This window comes from Oncorhynchus tshawytscha, linkage group LG32, assembly GCF_018296145.1.
Source record: "Oncorhynchus tshawytscha isolate Ot180627B linkage group LG32, Otsh_v2.0, whole genome shotgun sequence".
In the NCBI taxonomy this organism is placed as follows: domain Eukaryota; kingdom Metazoa; phylum Chordata; class Actinopteri; order Salmoniformes; family Salmonidae; genus Oncorhynchus; species Oncorhynchus tshawytscha.
In genome coordinates, this window is record NC_056460.1 from 16,077,792 (window position 1) to 16,092,295 (window position 14,504).

General features: G+C 43.3%; 2 protein-coding genes across 6 annotated transcripts in view; one reads left to right on the plus strand and one right to left on the minus strand.

Moving 5' to 3' along the window:
• Positions 1-6,982, plus strand: part of LOC112230095 (myosin-11) — a 39,367-nt gene extending 32,385 nt beyond the window's left edge. For 2 of the 3 annotated variants that reach the window (XM_042310929.1, XM_042310930.1), the window contains 10 exons: positions 73-285; positions 527-739; positions 922-1,083; positions 1,777-1,905; positions 2,014-2,102; positions 2,438-2,561; positions 3,472-3,597; positions 3,743-3,934; positions 4,065-4,237; positions 5,765-6,982. In XM_042310929.1, the coding sequence (XP_042166863.1) occupies positions 73-285; positions 527-739; positions 922-1,083; positions 1,777-1,905; positions 2,014-2,102; positions 2,438-2,561; positions 3,472-3,597; positions 3,743-3,934; positions 4,065-4,237; positions 5,765-5,900 (1,557 nt within the window). In that variant the 3' untranslated portion in view covers positions 5,901-6,982. Of the gene's footprint in view, positions 1-72; positions 286-526; positions 740-921; positions 1,084-1,776; positions 1,906-2,013; positions 2,103-2,437; positions 2,562-3,471; positions 3,598-3,742; positions 3,935-4,064; positions 4,238-4,587; positions 4,627-5,764 lie in introns of all 3 variants that reach the window. The other variant, XM_042310931.1, reaches the window with a different exon arrangement.
• Positions 6,864-14,469, minus strand: LOC112230234 (nuclear distribution protein nudE homolog 1). Of its 3 annotated transcripts, none has more exons than XM_024396445.2 (9): positions 14,326-14,469; positions 13,802-13,922; positions 13,187-13,340; positions 12,585-12,733; positions 12,105-12,241; positions 11,199-11,366; positions 10,421-10,506; positions 10,051-10,202; positions 6,864-8,853 (listed from the first exon to the last, which is right to left on the minus strand). In XM_024396445.2, the coding sequence occupies exons 2-9, from the start codon at positions 13,885-13,887 to the stop codon at positions 8,757-8,759; spliced, it is 1,029 nt and encodes a 342-aa protein (XP_024252213.1). In that variant the 5' UTR covers positions 13,888-13,922; positions 14,326-14,469; the 3' UTR covers positions 6,864-8,756. The 3 variants fall into 3 exon arrangements, with proteins under 3 accessions (XP_024252213.1, XP_024252214.1, XP_024252215.1); XM_024396446.2 differs by having other exon boundaries at positions 14,364-14,465; XM_024396447.2 differs by lacking the exon at positions 6,864-8,853 and adding an exon at positions 9,643-9,930.
• Between the last annotated feature and the right edge of the window lie 35 nt (positions 14,470-14,504).

Consider the following 14,504-nt stretch of genomic DNA (forward strand, 5'->3'; position numbering starts at 1 on the left):
TAAGTGAATTCAAATTTATTTGGACTTGAAAGGCATCTGAACTTACCTTCTCCACTTCCCTCTTTCTTCCAGATGTTGGCCGAGGAGAAGACCATCTCCAGTAAGTACGCTGATGAGAGGGACCGTGCTGAGGCAGAGGCCAGGGAGAAGGAGACCAAGGCCCTGTCTCTGGCCCGTGCTCTGGAGGAGGCCCAGGAGAGCAGGGAGGAGCTGGAGAGAGCCAACAAGTCCCTGAAGACTGAGATGGAAGACCTGGTCAGCTCTAAGGACGACGTGGGCAAGAGTGTGAGTGTGGAAAAACAACTTCTCTGGAATCTATGGGCCAGTTTCACAGATACCGATCAAGCCTAGTCCTGGACTAAAAGTATCTTTCAATGGAGCCTCTTTCCATGGAGATTGAGCCTGATTTTTAATCCAGGACTAGGTTTAATCATCTTTTTTTATGGCAATATTCTTAAACCACCAGTAGGTAGCAGGCATGTCCACAACCTTTTCTCACCCACCCACCCCTCCATCCCATCTGTAGGTCCATGAGTTGGAGAAGGGGAAGCGTGGGCTGGAGGCCCAGGTGGAGGAGATGAAGACCCAGCTGGAGGAGCTGGAGGACGAGCTGCAGGCTGCAGAGGACGCCAAGCTGCGTCTGGAGGTCAACATGCAGGCCCTGAAGGCCCAGTTCGACAGGGACCTGGTGGGACGTGACGAGATGGGAGAGGAGAAGAAGAGACAGCTCATAAAGCAGGTAGGGAAAGAGGAAAAGCCACCATTTGGTTACACAGAAGAGTAGTAGGTTCATGGATTAACTCTCCAGGGTGTTCAAGCCACTCTTGAGCTACACAATACTGACACACATTCACAGCAACAAATGATGTTGCTGAATTGAGCTTGTGCTCATCTTTCGCTTTCTGTGTGTGTGCTCCCCAGGTGCGTGAGTTGGAGACAGAGCTAGAGGACGAGAGGAAGCAGAGAGCCACGGCGGCAGCAGCCAAGAAGAAGCTGGAGGGAGATATGAAGGACCTGGAGGGACAGATTGAGATGTCCAACAAGGGACGCGACGAGGCCATCAAACAGCTGCGCAAGATCCAGGTGAGTTGGAGCGAACGACGATACTGTAACACATTACCTTACAGTGATACTGTTGTGTTTACGTAGCAGTATGACAGCCTATTCCTTATTTAGTCATATGTAGCATGCCTTATGTAGCCTTATGTATCTGACATTCATGGTGTAAAATGAATCCAGCTAGTGTGAGGTTTGGCTATGGCTTTGACATAAAACCTGTTAGTTTTACTCTGTTTATTTAGAACCTAATGGACATCTATGAAAAAAAGCTCTAACCAAGTTTATTCACCCAATTGGTCAGACAGCTGAAAGGACAAAGACCTATTTACACAAGCACTGGTATTTTAACCTTCCTCCTATGCGGAGTCCCCTCCTTACACATCTGGACAGCCAATACATCTCTGTTGCTAGACAGGACTTTAGTGACTCATGTTCTTTCTCACTTCATCTGACCTCTGCCCAAATTCCTCACTCCTCCCCAACTCACGGCTGTCCTCTTGACTTGTACCAGACTGTAGCCCTTCTCCTTTCATAGGATATCTAATGTCTATCAATAACATGTTCTGACAGAATGTAAACGTTCTGCATTCCCCCTCTCTCCCTCAGTACCATGAACAAGGATATTTCAAGTTTAGAAGTCAGAACCCATCACACCCTATAAAGCATTATGAAAGCCTTATGATGCCTCATAATGTAACTATGTCATTCCATCTCCAGGCCCAGATGAAGGACTTCCAGAGGGAACTGGAAGATGCCCGTGCAGCCAGAGAAGAGGTGCTGGGTACGGCCAAGGAGAGCGAGAGGAAGGCCAAGAGTCTGGAGGCTGAGCTCATGCAGATTCAGGAGGTAACGTAGCCTGGCTCACTGTAGATAGTATGGCAACGTGTGAAATACCACTCTATTTCCCATATGGTGCACTACTTTTGACCAGAGTGCTATTGTGTGTGTGTGTAGGAGCTGGCTGCTGCTGAGAGGGCACGGAAACAAGCAGAGGCTGAGCGGGACGAGCTGTCCAACGAACTAGCCAGCAACACCTCTGGAAAGTAAGTAGAACCTTTACTAAATGAGTGTGATGTTAACAGCATTATAATGCCTCTTGTATTTCACCATTTTTCCTCAGTCAAATGAGTGGAATGACCAATTCAAACAGTGAATTGAACGCAGCATTAGATGGTGGTGTAGTGGGGCATTGTGCAACTGAAACATTGTGTGATAATGTAGGGAGCATTCATTGTGTGACTGAAGCGTAGTGTAGGGGAGCATTCATTGTGTGACTGAAGCGTAGTGTAGTGGAGCATTCATTGTGTGACTGAAGCATAGTGGAGCATTGTGTAATGGAATGTTGTGTGATTGACTGTTTCCTGTGTGCCATTTCCAGATCAGCCCTGTCTGATGAAAAGCGTCGTTTGGAGGCTAAGATCTCCCAGCTGGAGGAGGAGCTGGAGGAAGAAAGCAGTAACATGGAGATCCTCAACGACAGATTGAGGAAGAGCACTCAACAGGTTAGACTGGCAGGACCCCTCCTAACGACCTGAAACACACTGTGACCACACCTTAAACACACTAGAACAGGGCTGTCCAACCCTCTTCCTGGAGATCTACCATCCTGTGGGTTTTCAGTCCAACCCTAATTTAACACACCTGATTCAACTAATTAGCTGCTCAACAAGACCTTAAATAGCTGAATCAGATATGCTAAATTAGGGTTGAACTGAAAATCCTACAGGACAGATCTTTCCTTCCAGTTCTCTGCTGCCAATGACTACAACGAATTGCATAAATCACTGAAGTTGGAGACGTATCTCCCTCACTAACTTTTAACATCCGCTATCTGAGGAGCAGCTTACCGATCACTGTAGCTGTACACAGCCCATCCAATCTACCTACCTCATCCCCATATTCTTTGTATTTAATTTTTTGCTCTTTTGCACACCAGTATTTCTACTTGCACATCATCTGCACATCTATCCCTCCAGTGTTAATTTGCTAAACTGTAATTACTTTGCTACTATGGACGATTTATTGCCTTACCACCTCACGCCATTTGCACACACTGTATAAAGACTTTTTCTATTGTGTTATTGACCGTACACTTGTTTATTCCATGTGGAACTCTGTTGTTTGTGTCACACTGCTTTGCTTTATCTTGGCCAGGTCGCAGTTGTAAATGAGAACTGGCCTACCTCTACTGGCCTACCTGGTTAAATAAAGGTGAAATTAGAAAAATAAGGAAATCTCCAGGAAGCAGGTTGGGCAGCCCTGCACTAGAACCCCAACTTGACCTTTAATCAACCATGCTTTGAACCCTCATTGACCACCTCTTAGACACACATTGACCATACCTTTAACTATTAGTGACAAAGTTTTGAACTCAGTGTCATTGACCACATCTTGACCACTCTTCACACTCAGGTGGACCAGCTGAACAATGAGCTGCAGACCGAGCGCACCACCTCCCAGAAGAACGAGAGCGCCCGGCAGCAGATGGAGAGGCAGAACAAGGACCTAAAGGCCAAGCTGCAGGAGATGGAGAACCAGGTCAGAGATAGTAGATTTACGTAGATGTGACTATCTAGGGTTTCTCCCCATTGAGAAAATATTAAGTGTCCTTACTTTCCGGTCTATCTTAGTGGGCGTGTAGTGTGCTGTTAAATTGTGGGGTATCGGTCTCATCTCTGACCAGGTCAAGTCCAAGTTCAAGTCATCCATCACTGCCCTGGAGGCCAAGGTGGCTCAGTTGGAGGAGCAGGTGGAGCAGGAGAGCAGAGACAAGCAGGCCGTAGCCAAGGGCCTGCGCCAGAAGGACAAAAAGCTGAAAGATCTGATGATCCAGGTGGAGGACGAGAGGAAACAGGCCGAACAGTACAAGGAACAGGTATGCTGTTGTGTCATGCTGACACCAGTCTTATGAACACCCTCTTCTTCCTTTCTGCTATTGACAGTGTTATGACACTCTTATGAACCCCCCCCACCTTACTCCTCTCCTTTCCCCCTCTCCTCCCCAGGCAGAAAAGGGCAACACGCGGATGAAGCAGCTGAAGCGCCAGCTGGAGGAGTCGGAGGAGGAGTCTCAGCGCATCACGGCTGCCCGCAGGAAGCTGCAGAGGGAGCTAGATGAGTCCACCGAGGCTAACGATGCCATGAGCCGTGAGGTCAACTCCCTCAAGAGCAAACTCAGGTACAGTATGACCCCAGAGTCGGGGCGGTGTCTTTAGCAAGAGTCCCTGCTCCTGACCTCTCCTGTGTACTGTAGTTTCACTGTGCTCAAATCACTCGATAGAAAAGGATAACCCCAAATCAAGGCGGGTCCAATATATAACTGAGTAGATTTACAGCAACCACACTGACATTTCACACAATCAACCATTCGCCAACCACAATTAAATCTTCTCCCAATGGGCAAATGAGCATAAAGTGCCCTTTTGGGGCTTGCAGATAACAATTCGAACACTGTACTACAGTATATCTGTTTCCAACACCATGGTGAGTGCTCTGGATATCAAAGCCTTTCTTGAATCTTTATTGCAGAGGCAACCCAATCCCAGAACCCAAGGAGTAACGTAGCAGGTACCTCTGCATTTAGACGTTTATCACCATTTCATTTTAACTTTCCATAACTTACCCCCATGCACTCTTGTCCAACTGACTGTGCCATTTCTCCGCCTGAAAGAGTGAAATATGGTTTATCGGTCAATATCTTCAATGGAGCTCCTCTGATCGAGCTCATAGTCTGAAACAGTGCAAGAAAAGTGTATTGCACTTCCATTGTGGTCTTTCTACTACTGGTGACCATATTTTTCTCCATGCTTGGTTTAGTTGCCCTAAACCAAACTCATTTCTCTGTGTTTTGTCTAGCCTGGTTCCAGATCTGGTTGTGCTGTCTTGCCAAATCCGATGGTCTCCGGTGACCATCGGAGTTGACAATTCCGCACAAACAGTTTTGGGATCAGACTAGTGTTTGTCTAGCTAGACAGGAGTCAAATGAGTTAAAGATATAACCGGCCGGTGTGCAGCGTGCCTACTGTTACTATAACATCTCACTCATTCTGCATTTCAGCGATGCCATTTAATCTTCCTCATGTTCAACACAAGTTTTTTTTTTACCCAAGTCTAACAAAACGTAATAGACAAGTTACATGAAATTATGTAGTTTGAACTTAATAGACCATTGTGGTTCCACTTTAAACGAAGTACAACTTATAAAGGCTTTATATAGCATGCAAAAGGCCTCATAAGAACTACATAAAGGCTTCATAAATCATCTATAAGCATGTCATACACTCATAAATAGTGACGTGACAACCAGAGTAGGGTGAATTGCCAAATGTTTATACACCATTTATATCATGGTGTATAAATCAGATTTGTGTAGTATTTATGCAGTGCTTATGAAGCCTTTATATAGGCTATACGAAGCCTTTATAAGTTGTAATTGTTTAAAGTGGGACTATTATTGTAATAAGATGTCAATACTTTTAACGATCACAACCTCTCTGGTAGGTATTGTTAGACATCCATTTTAACTTCAAACAGAAAGGTGGATAAAGGCAGAGTGATATACAGACGCAGACAATGGGAGCAGAAAGTCCTCCAACATTGTCCTGAGGTTACCAGGAAACCTAGACTGGTCTTGCCCATAGCTCGTCTCATCTGTGTGTTTGTCTGTGTGTCCTGTGTCTGTGCTGTCTGTCGGTCTGCGTGTCAGGCGTGGGACCGAGCCCTCTTTCAGCGCCGCACCGCGCCGTGCCGGGGGCAGTGCCCGGAGAGGGGTCATCGATGACGCGTCAGAAGAAGACGGGGACTCACAGGGGGACTACAACGGAACAAAGTCTGTTGAGTAGAAGAGCCCAAAACCATCCAATTTAATTCAGTATTACAAGCATCCAACCAATCAGACTCGGTATTAGGTGCCTGACTGACCCGCTTTACCAAAGAACACACAAGTGACTTCAACCTTTCTCTTTCATATCACTTCCAAATATGATTCTCTATATCAGTCGCATATCGACTGCCTTCTCGTTCAGAGCACATAAGGCTTTTCACAATTCAAAACAGACAAAATGGTATAAGAGACAAAGGCGTAATAATTAATTTGGTTTAAGTTTAGTGCCTGGGATGTTGGTGTGATTTTCTTTTGCTACACTGTTTTGTACTGCACTGAATGACTTGTCCCTACGATACTTATCATAATGTTGTACCCCTCGAAGGTACGTAGGTTACATATTGTTCCTTATTCTCTCATCTGGAAGGATAAATCCAGGTGTTACTATTCGTCACTTTAAATCCTAATTAATTATAGGCATCACATTGTATTTCTAGATTTATACATCTAGCGGTCATGTAAATCTATTTCTATGACGACATTATGACTTGTCCCGTCTTCTACACTGCTGTTAACTTTTAAGATCGTTATAGAAGGTCAATGTATACTAAAGCAAATGGTATACCCACCCAGCTAAAAGAATAACTGATGTAGTCCAAATGTATTTTGTTTGTATTCAGAATAGCTGGCGCACGGTTGCTTTGTCTGTGGTAAGGACAGTGAATTGACCATATATATTTCATACTTTGAATATTTCTCTGACTAAAGTATGGGTAAGAACACCTTCCTACTTTTTAGAAACCAAAACCAGTCACACCCTTTCTCGTACATAAAGTCTAATACACACATAGTATCAACAAGACCGGTACTTTTCAGTTGTGTACCTTGCCAATTAGAATATCATCAGCAGGAATAGTGTCATACCGTCAAGGCCATTTTGTGTGTGTCCAGATGCATATTCAACAAAAATATTTGAGTTTTTCCCGCCACTGGTCACCTTAATGTTCTGTCTTGTTTTTACTCAATTGACGTTTACATGCCACTTCGTTAAATCTATAAATTGTGGAACCACCTGCATAATAAATAAGAGTGAAAAAGTAACCCTATTTCTCTACTATATGTCTGTCTCCACATCCTGAATGATATTGCCAAAAGCATGTTTAGAATGTTCATTTTATGTGTTCATTTTGATACAAAAAGGATTGCAAACCAAAAGGTCGAGCACCTCAGGTGCATACATTTCAATGTAAACGCAAACAGAAGTTAGTATGTTAGTAACACACCCACAAACGGTTACATGTACAGTTGTAAAAGTACAAACGGTACTTCCTGGTCCTTAGTTCACACAACCGCAGAGTACTTACATAAGAACAGCTGCTGTAACAGTTGTTTTGTAGACATATTATTCTGGTCTCATATCAACTCTATCACGAACATGACGGGAATTGGATAAAGCACATATGGATGGAACCAATATAAACCAGTGAGATATACAGTATATATATTGCTAATAAGTACAAACGTTCCATCTGTCGTTGAGTAGTAACATGTCCTTGATATCGGACTATTGCTCCTCATTGGAAAGACAAAGGCTAAAACATTATTTTAAACAGCACGCAATGAATTCATACGTCCAGCATTAACAGTAACCAAGGCATCATCCATAATGATTTTGGAAATGTATGTATGAACTGTGCTTTCTCAAAACCCTATTCTGTAAAATCAAACTCTAGTCTGTCAAATCTATTATTGCTATTTTGTCATCTTCGATAGCTCCCTGATCTGATAAAAGATCAGTCTTTTGACAGGAATTCCTGCTCAAACTGAACCAAAGCTTTAGGCCACTTCCTATTAGAAACATCTAATATAGATTCTATACATTCAGTAGTGCAGTGGTGCCCCCTAACTCTCCAACTCGTAAAAGATGAAGAACGTATACAAACCATCAAACAAATGGAGAGAAAAAAATCTAACTTAAACGGCAACTTTATCAACTGTGGTAACAGAAAGAAATGTCTTTGCCAAAGAGACTAAATTTGAGATTCTCAGAAGTTAACTCAATGTACTTTCTGTTCCTATATCTTGCCTACTTTGTAAAACATTCTGCAAATGCATCACAGGGTATAAGGCTAGCTAGTCTGTGCATTTCTCACAGATAATACTTTTTCAAGTTACCAGGTAGACCTTTAAAATAATGTATATTTGTACATTAATAAACCATTGCTTTTAACTCAAACATTGACCTGTAAAGTAGTACCCATAACTTCAGACCATCCTTAGCTTTTACAGCCGATGACAACACAGCACGAAGAAAGGAATAATACACATTCTCAAAGGTAAAGCTAGCCTAACTTACCATCTCCGACACTTTACACGTATAGCGTCTAAGCACATGTGGCTTAGCTACGAACGGACATATCAGAGAGTTGGACATACAGAAAGGAATCATGACTAGGCAAAACTTCATGTGGTGGTGAGATATTGATAAAAGGCAGCAATGCTAACACCGCCAACCAACTTCACTCTTCTGCTACAGCTGGCACACCAAGAGTTCAATCAGAGAACGTGGGTACAAGAAGGACCGGGGGGTGGTGGTGTGTTAGTGGTATAGTAGCAGGACTTGGGTTCAGCAGGAGGACATGCAGCGGGGTCAAGGAATCCTCACTTCTATTATTCATTAATCAAATAAAACTGTAGCGTAGCATCATGACACGGCAGTTCTTCTCAGCAGAGTCCATGCAGTAAATAAGTTGATAGAGGGAGCGGCTTCCTGGTTCGGGGGGAGGATGTTCAGCTGGTAGTGAGGGGGACACAGTTTAAAGCCCTACTGATGGGTAGTACAGTCTGGTGGAGGGGGGCAGGGGAAGCCCTCGTTTCATAGCAGGATCTTGACTCCCCCCGATGGTGACTGGGAGCCGTGGGAGGAGACCCCCCGAGGAGGCGCAGGTCCAAACTCTAACCGCTTCACCAAACTGAAAGACAGAACATCTACCATGAGTAACACATAAATCAACAAGTTAATTTTAATGTAGCTCAGACAATGTTATAAGGAACCAGAACACATCCCACCCAGTTCATTAGTTGTAGGATACTAAGACCAGTATAAGTCTAAATGGAGAGTAAAGTACTTTTTAGTCCAGATCTCTGGCTATCTTGAGTTGAATGCACTAGCTGTGGGTCGCCCTGGATGGGAGCATCTGCTAAATGTTGTGCCATGTACACTGAGTATACAAAACATGAACACCTCTTTCTATGACAGACTGACCAGGTGAAAGCTATGATCCTTTTTGATGTCACTTGCTAAATCCACTTGAATCGGTATAGATGAAGGGGGGAGATGGCTTTAAAAAATCCTTCTTTTGAGACATGGATTGTCTGTGTGCCATTCAGAAGTTGAATGGTCAAGACAAAAGATTCTTCAATTTTCACCTAAAATATCATACCCAAATCTAACTGCCTGTAGCTCAGGACCTGAGACAAGGATATGCATATTCTTGATACCATTTGAAAGGAAACACTTTGAAGTTTGGAAATGTTAAATTAATGTAGGAGAATAACGCATAGGAAACTTTTTTGTTGTTGTAATAGCTACTGTAAATTGGACAGAGCAGTTAGTTTAAATTCATGTTAATCTTTCTGTCCTGGGAAATGGTCTTGTTACTTACAACCTGATGCTAATCACATTAGCTCAACTGTCCCACAGGGGACCCACCGATCCTGTAGAGGTGTTTAAGTGCCTTTGAACGGGGTATGGTAGTAGGCGCCAGGCGCACCGGTTTGTGTCAAGAAATGCAATGCTGCTGGGTTTTTCCACATTCAACAGTTCTGTGTGTATCCATAATGGTCAACCACCAAAAGAACATCTGGATAACTGTGGGAAGCATTGGAATCAACGTGGGCCAGTATCGCTGTGGAACGCTTTCAACACCTTGTAGAGTCCATGCCCCAATGAATTGAGGCTGTTCTGAGGGCGGGGGGTGCAGAAGGTGTTCCTAATGTTTGGTACCCCAGGAAGTGTCCACTGCCTCGGAAGGAGCTAATTGGGAATCCTAATAAATACTACTACTAATTAGGCTGAATCTAGATACACATAACGAGACAGAAATATATATATATATAAAAAATATGATTTTCAGAAATATATGATTTTCTCATTGTGATCCATTTACCTGTCGTAGTGTGGAGGGCTCATGCTGCAGGCCTGGATCTCTGTGCCTCCCTCTATAGCAGAGGGGGTACCGGGACACGACGGAAGAGCCGATCTTTTCGGAGACGTGTCGTATACGAAGTCTCGACAAGACGCCAACTTGGACTCCAGGTTCTAGAGCATCCAAGAGGGGAAATAAGTTGTATTACAGTCTGAGATCAGACTTAAAAATGAAAAGTCCAAACAGATACCAAGATATTGTTTTTGTATGGAGTTTTCCTTTACGTCATTAAATTAGAGTTCTATTTTATTATATACATCATTGAAGGTTCATGGTGATGTTATGAAGGTGGTATTAAATGCATAGGTCCTACTAAGACAATGTTTCTCACCCCAACTTTTCTTAGGAGCTCCCCGACGATGTTGAGTGCAGATATGCGAGCCGACGTAGTCAGTGGAGTCCCTGTTAGGTTATCCCCTAAACACATTACATTTAGAACATATCACAACAGCTACTAAGGCGTTTCTAAAGCCAGAGGCGCAACATCGCAAGACTTTCCTGGAAAGCTTGCAGAACAGACCAGACCAGGGTTTGGTGGGAAATTCTTCTTTAGTTGTACATTTTCTCAATCTAAATGCACAACCATGATTCGAGCCAGTGTCTTAAGTGGTTGAACATGTTATTATTCCAACCTCGTGAAAGTGACATGCTTTCATTTTTCAAAAACAACTTTATATCGAAGGATTGCCATTGATTTGACGGCTTGCTCACGCACCGTTACCCTGGGGCGGCAGGGTAGCCTAGTGGTTGGACTAGTAACCGTAGAGGTTGCAAGTTCAAATCCCCGAGCTGACATGGTACAAATCTGTCGTTCTGCCCCTGAACAGGCAGTTCAATGAAAATAAGAATTTGTTCTTAACTGACTTGCCTAGTTAAATAAAGGTTTTTTAAAAAACTGATGTGTTTCTAGCTTAGCTAGCCGACATCGCCAACAAGTGTGATTGGGGATTTCTATTAGAAAAGCATTTTTTGCCTATCTGTCTTCATACTGTACTGTCTCTGACTAAGGGATTAACTAGCATTCCACCATTATTCATATTAAAATTTGGATAAAGTCATGTCATTATTACAGTTTAACCCACAACACAGCTACCATTGGTCTCACCCACCTCGACGAATGCTTGAGGCTGGGGTTGCTGGGAATGTACCAAGTGGTTTGGAGGGGGTGGTCGGTATGGTGGAGCGTGACGATGATTCGGTCCTGTCTTTCTCTTTAGAGAGGCTACTGGGGGGGCGTCGCTCCTGGACCTGCTGTACAGCTAGCTCCTGTCGTAAATCTGCCCAACACAGAGAGAGGAGAGACAACAGATCCGATCTCAAAACTGAGGACGTGTGAGACATTGATACTACAGTACAAATATAGAGAAGTCAATACAAGTAATCACTAACACACAATGGAAGTCCCACCTACTTCCTGGATCAAGTTTTTGAATGGGCTTCAAGCTTATATCAAATTCATGAAAACGTGATAATTTAAGATACTGTACATGTAAAATTGTATTTGTATTTGTGGATTAATTTACTTTTAACTGATGCCTTTCATGAAGGTCCTTGATTGCGTTTCCCCCCCATAATCAAAAACCTTCATAAAAAGGCACTGGGTAAAGGTAAATTAATCCACAAAAACAATTACAGTATATATCTTAAGATGACCCCATTTTCATGAATATGATGATATATAAGCTTGAAGACCATTAAAACACAGTGCAGGACTTTTATAGCTGTAAATTCTACACACAATGCCAAACTCATAATCTCACATTCGCTCTGCTTACTTTTTGAGGAATCCAATGGGCAAGGCTGGATCATCCTGATATTACAATGTCAGTTAGTCAACTATCAAATTGCACATATTTTTGAAACCGGTAACTAAATCTGGCAAAAATCAGCAGTTCTTGATGAGAACATGAAATGAAAACCTTTTTGAGTTTCTTGTTCCACTGACTCACCTCTGGCTTCTCACTCTCACAGAGAGAAACACACTGACCCACGTCCCCACCCTTACACACACAAACCTCTGGCCTCATCCTTTAGTCTCTGGACAGACTCCAGAAGGTTTTCCTTTTCGTCCAGCTCACTCTCCAGGAAGGCGTTCCTCTCGATCACGTGGTTCATCCTCTGCTCAAAGTCCTCCAGGGACATGATGGTCGCCCTGTGAGACAGGACATTGGTCAGTCAGTTACTATGGTTATGTCTTAAATTACATCCTATCCTCCAGGGTGAGTGGAAGGACAGACATGGTTGAATCTGTATGTAGGCCTATGACATTTGTGACAAAATGGGTACACACCAATGTCAAGACACACACCAATGGCATTAGGGTGATTGGATAAAGAAGTGTCAGACAGACACTTCAGAGTTACAATACAATGACAACCCAGCAGAGACAGGCTTTATTACATAGTTATTGAAAGTCCCTCATCAACATAACAACAGTCAGTGTCATTACGCCACAATAATAACAACCAAGTCGAGGTCAAAGTGTCCAGACTGACCTCTTGGCCCTCTCCAGGTCGTCATTGGACTGCTCCAGCTCTCTGATGTACTTCTGGAGTTGATCCTTGACCGCTGTGGTCTCTTCCAGGTCTCCCTCCAACAATGAGATCTGCCTAAACGCTTCAGAGTGCTGCGCCTCGTACTTCTCCTGCAAAAACACAGAACACTTCTTTTTGATGCATGTCTGCTGCTCATTTCTGGTCTTAGATGATGTTCTCCCTTCACTTCTTCACAAGCTTGTCCTTGACTGTCCCCCAGGCCCCAGAAATGAAGGCACAATCAAGTATTCAATGACTTTAACCTTCCCTCTGGGCTCAGCAGTATAAATAGTTGCTCAGAAGTCAGCTGCTCCGTGGTAATGAACACACAGGGCCCCTGGTGATGGTGGCTATGATTTAGTGACGCTAGAGTGACCGTGTGTGTACTACTAGACAACTCAAGACACAGAAGGCGCTTTGAAGTCTACTAAAACATACAGATTATGGAGCCCAACCTTTACGTGATGGGAAGCAGAGTATACGAGATAATATGACGTGGTGATGCAAGACTACAGAATATGAGTAGTGTTGGCCTTGACAATACAGATGTTCTAGGTTCTAACCTGGATGTTCTCCAGTTCCATGCGTAGCCGGTTGTTGTTGGACAGTAGTTCTCTGTTCCGTGCTTCACACTGCTTCAGCTCAGTCTCAAGCTCAGCCTCATAGTCCCTACTCATTTGCTGGAACTCCTGCAACTCCTCCTGTGCCTCCTCAGCCCTGGACACAAACACGTCTAACCTTCATAGCTAAACTATGAGGAAGGAAATCGCCACTGAATTCTGATCTAGGATTAGATTCCATTTGTCTCTGTTACAGGGTGAAGTTAGGATGGTCATGGCAAGAAGGGATCCAGCTTTTGTCAAATTAACACCAGATTTGATTTTTCGTAGCAGGTTAGGAGAACTTACACAGCAGGTTAGGAGAAATTGCTTAAAGTTAGGAAAAAGTTTAGGGTTAGCTAAACACACAAAAAAATACACTTTTGACGTTAATTTGACAAAAGCTGGATCCCTTCTAGCCATGACCGTTTAGGATTGATATATGGTAAACTTCCTAGATATACACTTACGGACAACTTCAGAGATACAGATTCGGATTGTTTCACTTCTATCCATTATCCACACATCTAGGCCAACCAGTTCGGCTGCTAGCTACCAACCATTGGTATAATTCCTTACCTTTGCTGGTGTTTGTCTGACCGCTCCTTCCAGAAACTCAGCTCTTCTTCTATGGACCCAAATGTGGGCGTCTTGGGCTCGCCCATGTCTAACGTTACAGCTGACTATAGTTTCACAAAACCTAGTAAAACATATAAAGTAAAGAAGGAACATGGCACTGGTCATGTTGAGGCAGGCTCTTGTTTGTCTAGCTAGCTAGCTATGGAGATCAATTAATCATACAATGGAATGCATGATGCTTGCATGCATGTTGACACTTAACAGTTAGCCCAGGGTTAACTAGGTAACGTTAGACACTTGATAGCTAACTATGTTTTTTTACAGCCCGTTGGAATGTCCAGTTTGATAAGATAACTATTCAGTTACTTTAGCTAGCCTATTCAATAAATACATTAAGATGTTGGCTAACTAGCTAGTTTAGCGACATCCCAACAGTTACGTGAATAACATATAAACTGTTGTGCGATACACGATAGTGAAGATTTCCGACTTTCAGAGAGTAAAATATACGGCAGAATGCTTACCTGAATGCTGATAGCTAAGAAAATGTCATACTACCTACCTAGCTAACAGTAGATCAATAACATAGATCGCAAAACACTATCAGGAAATAAACTGCCCTTCTACCCAAATCCAAACGATTACATCCCCGCGTTTACAGCACACCATTGGTGGATTGAGAGGATGACGCAGAGCATAGGCA

What these genes read in the sequence shown, in the direction of transcription:
- LOC112230234 (XM_024396445.2), bottom strand. Translation starts at nt 13,887, where the DNA reads ATGGGCGAGCCCAAGACGCCCACATTTGGGTCCATAGAAGAAGAGCTG. An exon ending in ACTAAAGGATGAGGCCAGAG is followed by an intron (nt 11,367 to 12,104) that starts GTTTGTGTGTGT and finishes TGTGTTGGGCAG; the next exon opens with ATTTACGACAGGAGCTAGCT. An exon ending in AGCCCTCCACACTACGACAG is followed by an intron (nt 8,854 to 10,050) that starts GTAAATGGATCA and finishes TCTGTCTTTCAG; the next exon opens with TTTGGTGAAGCGGTTAGAGT.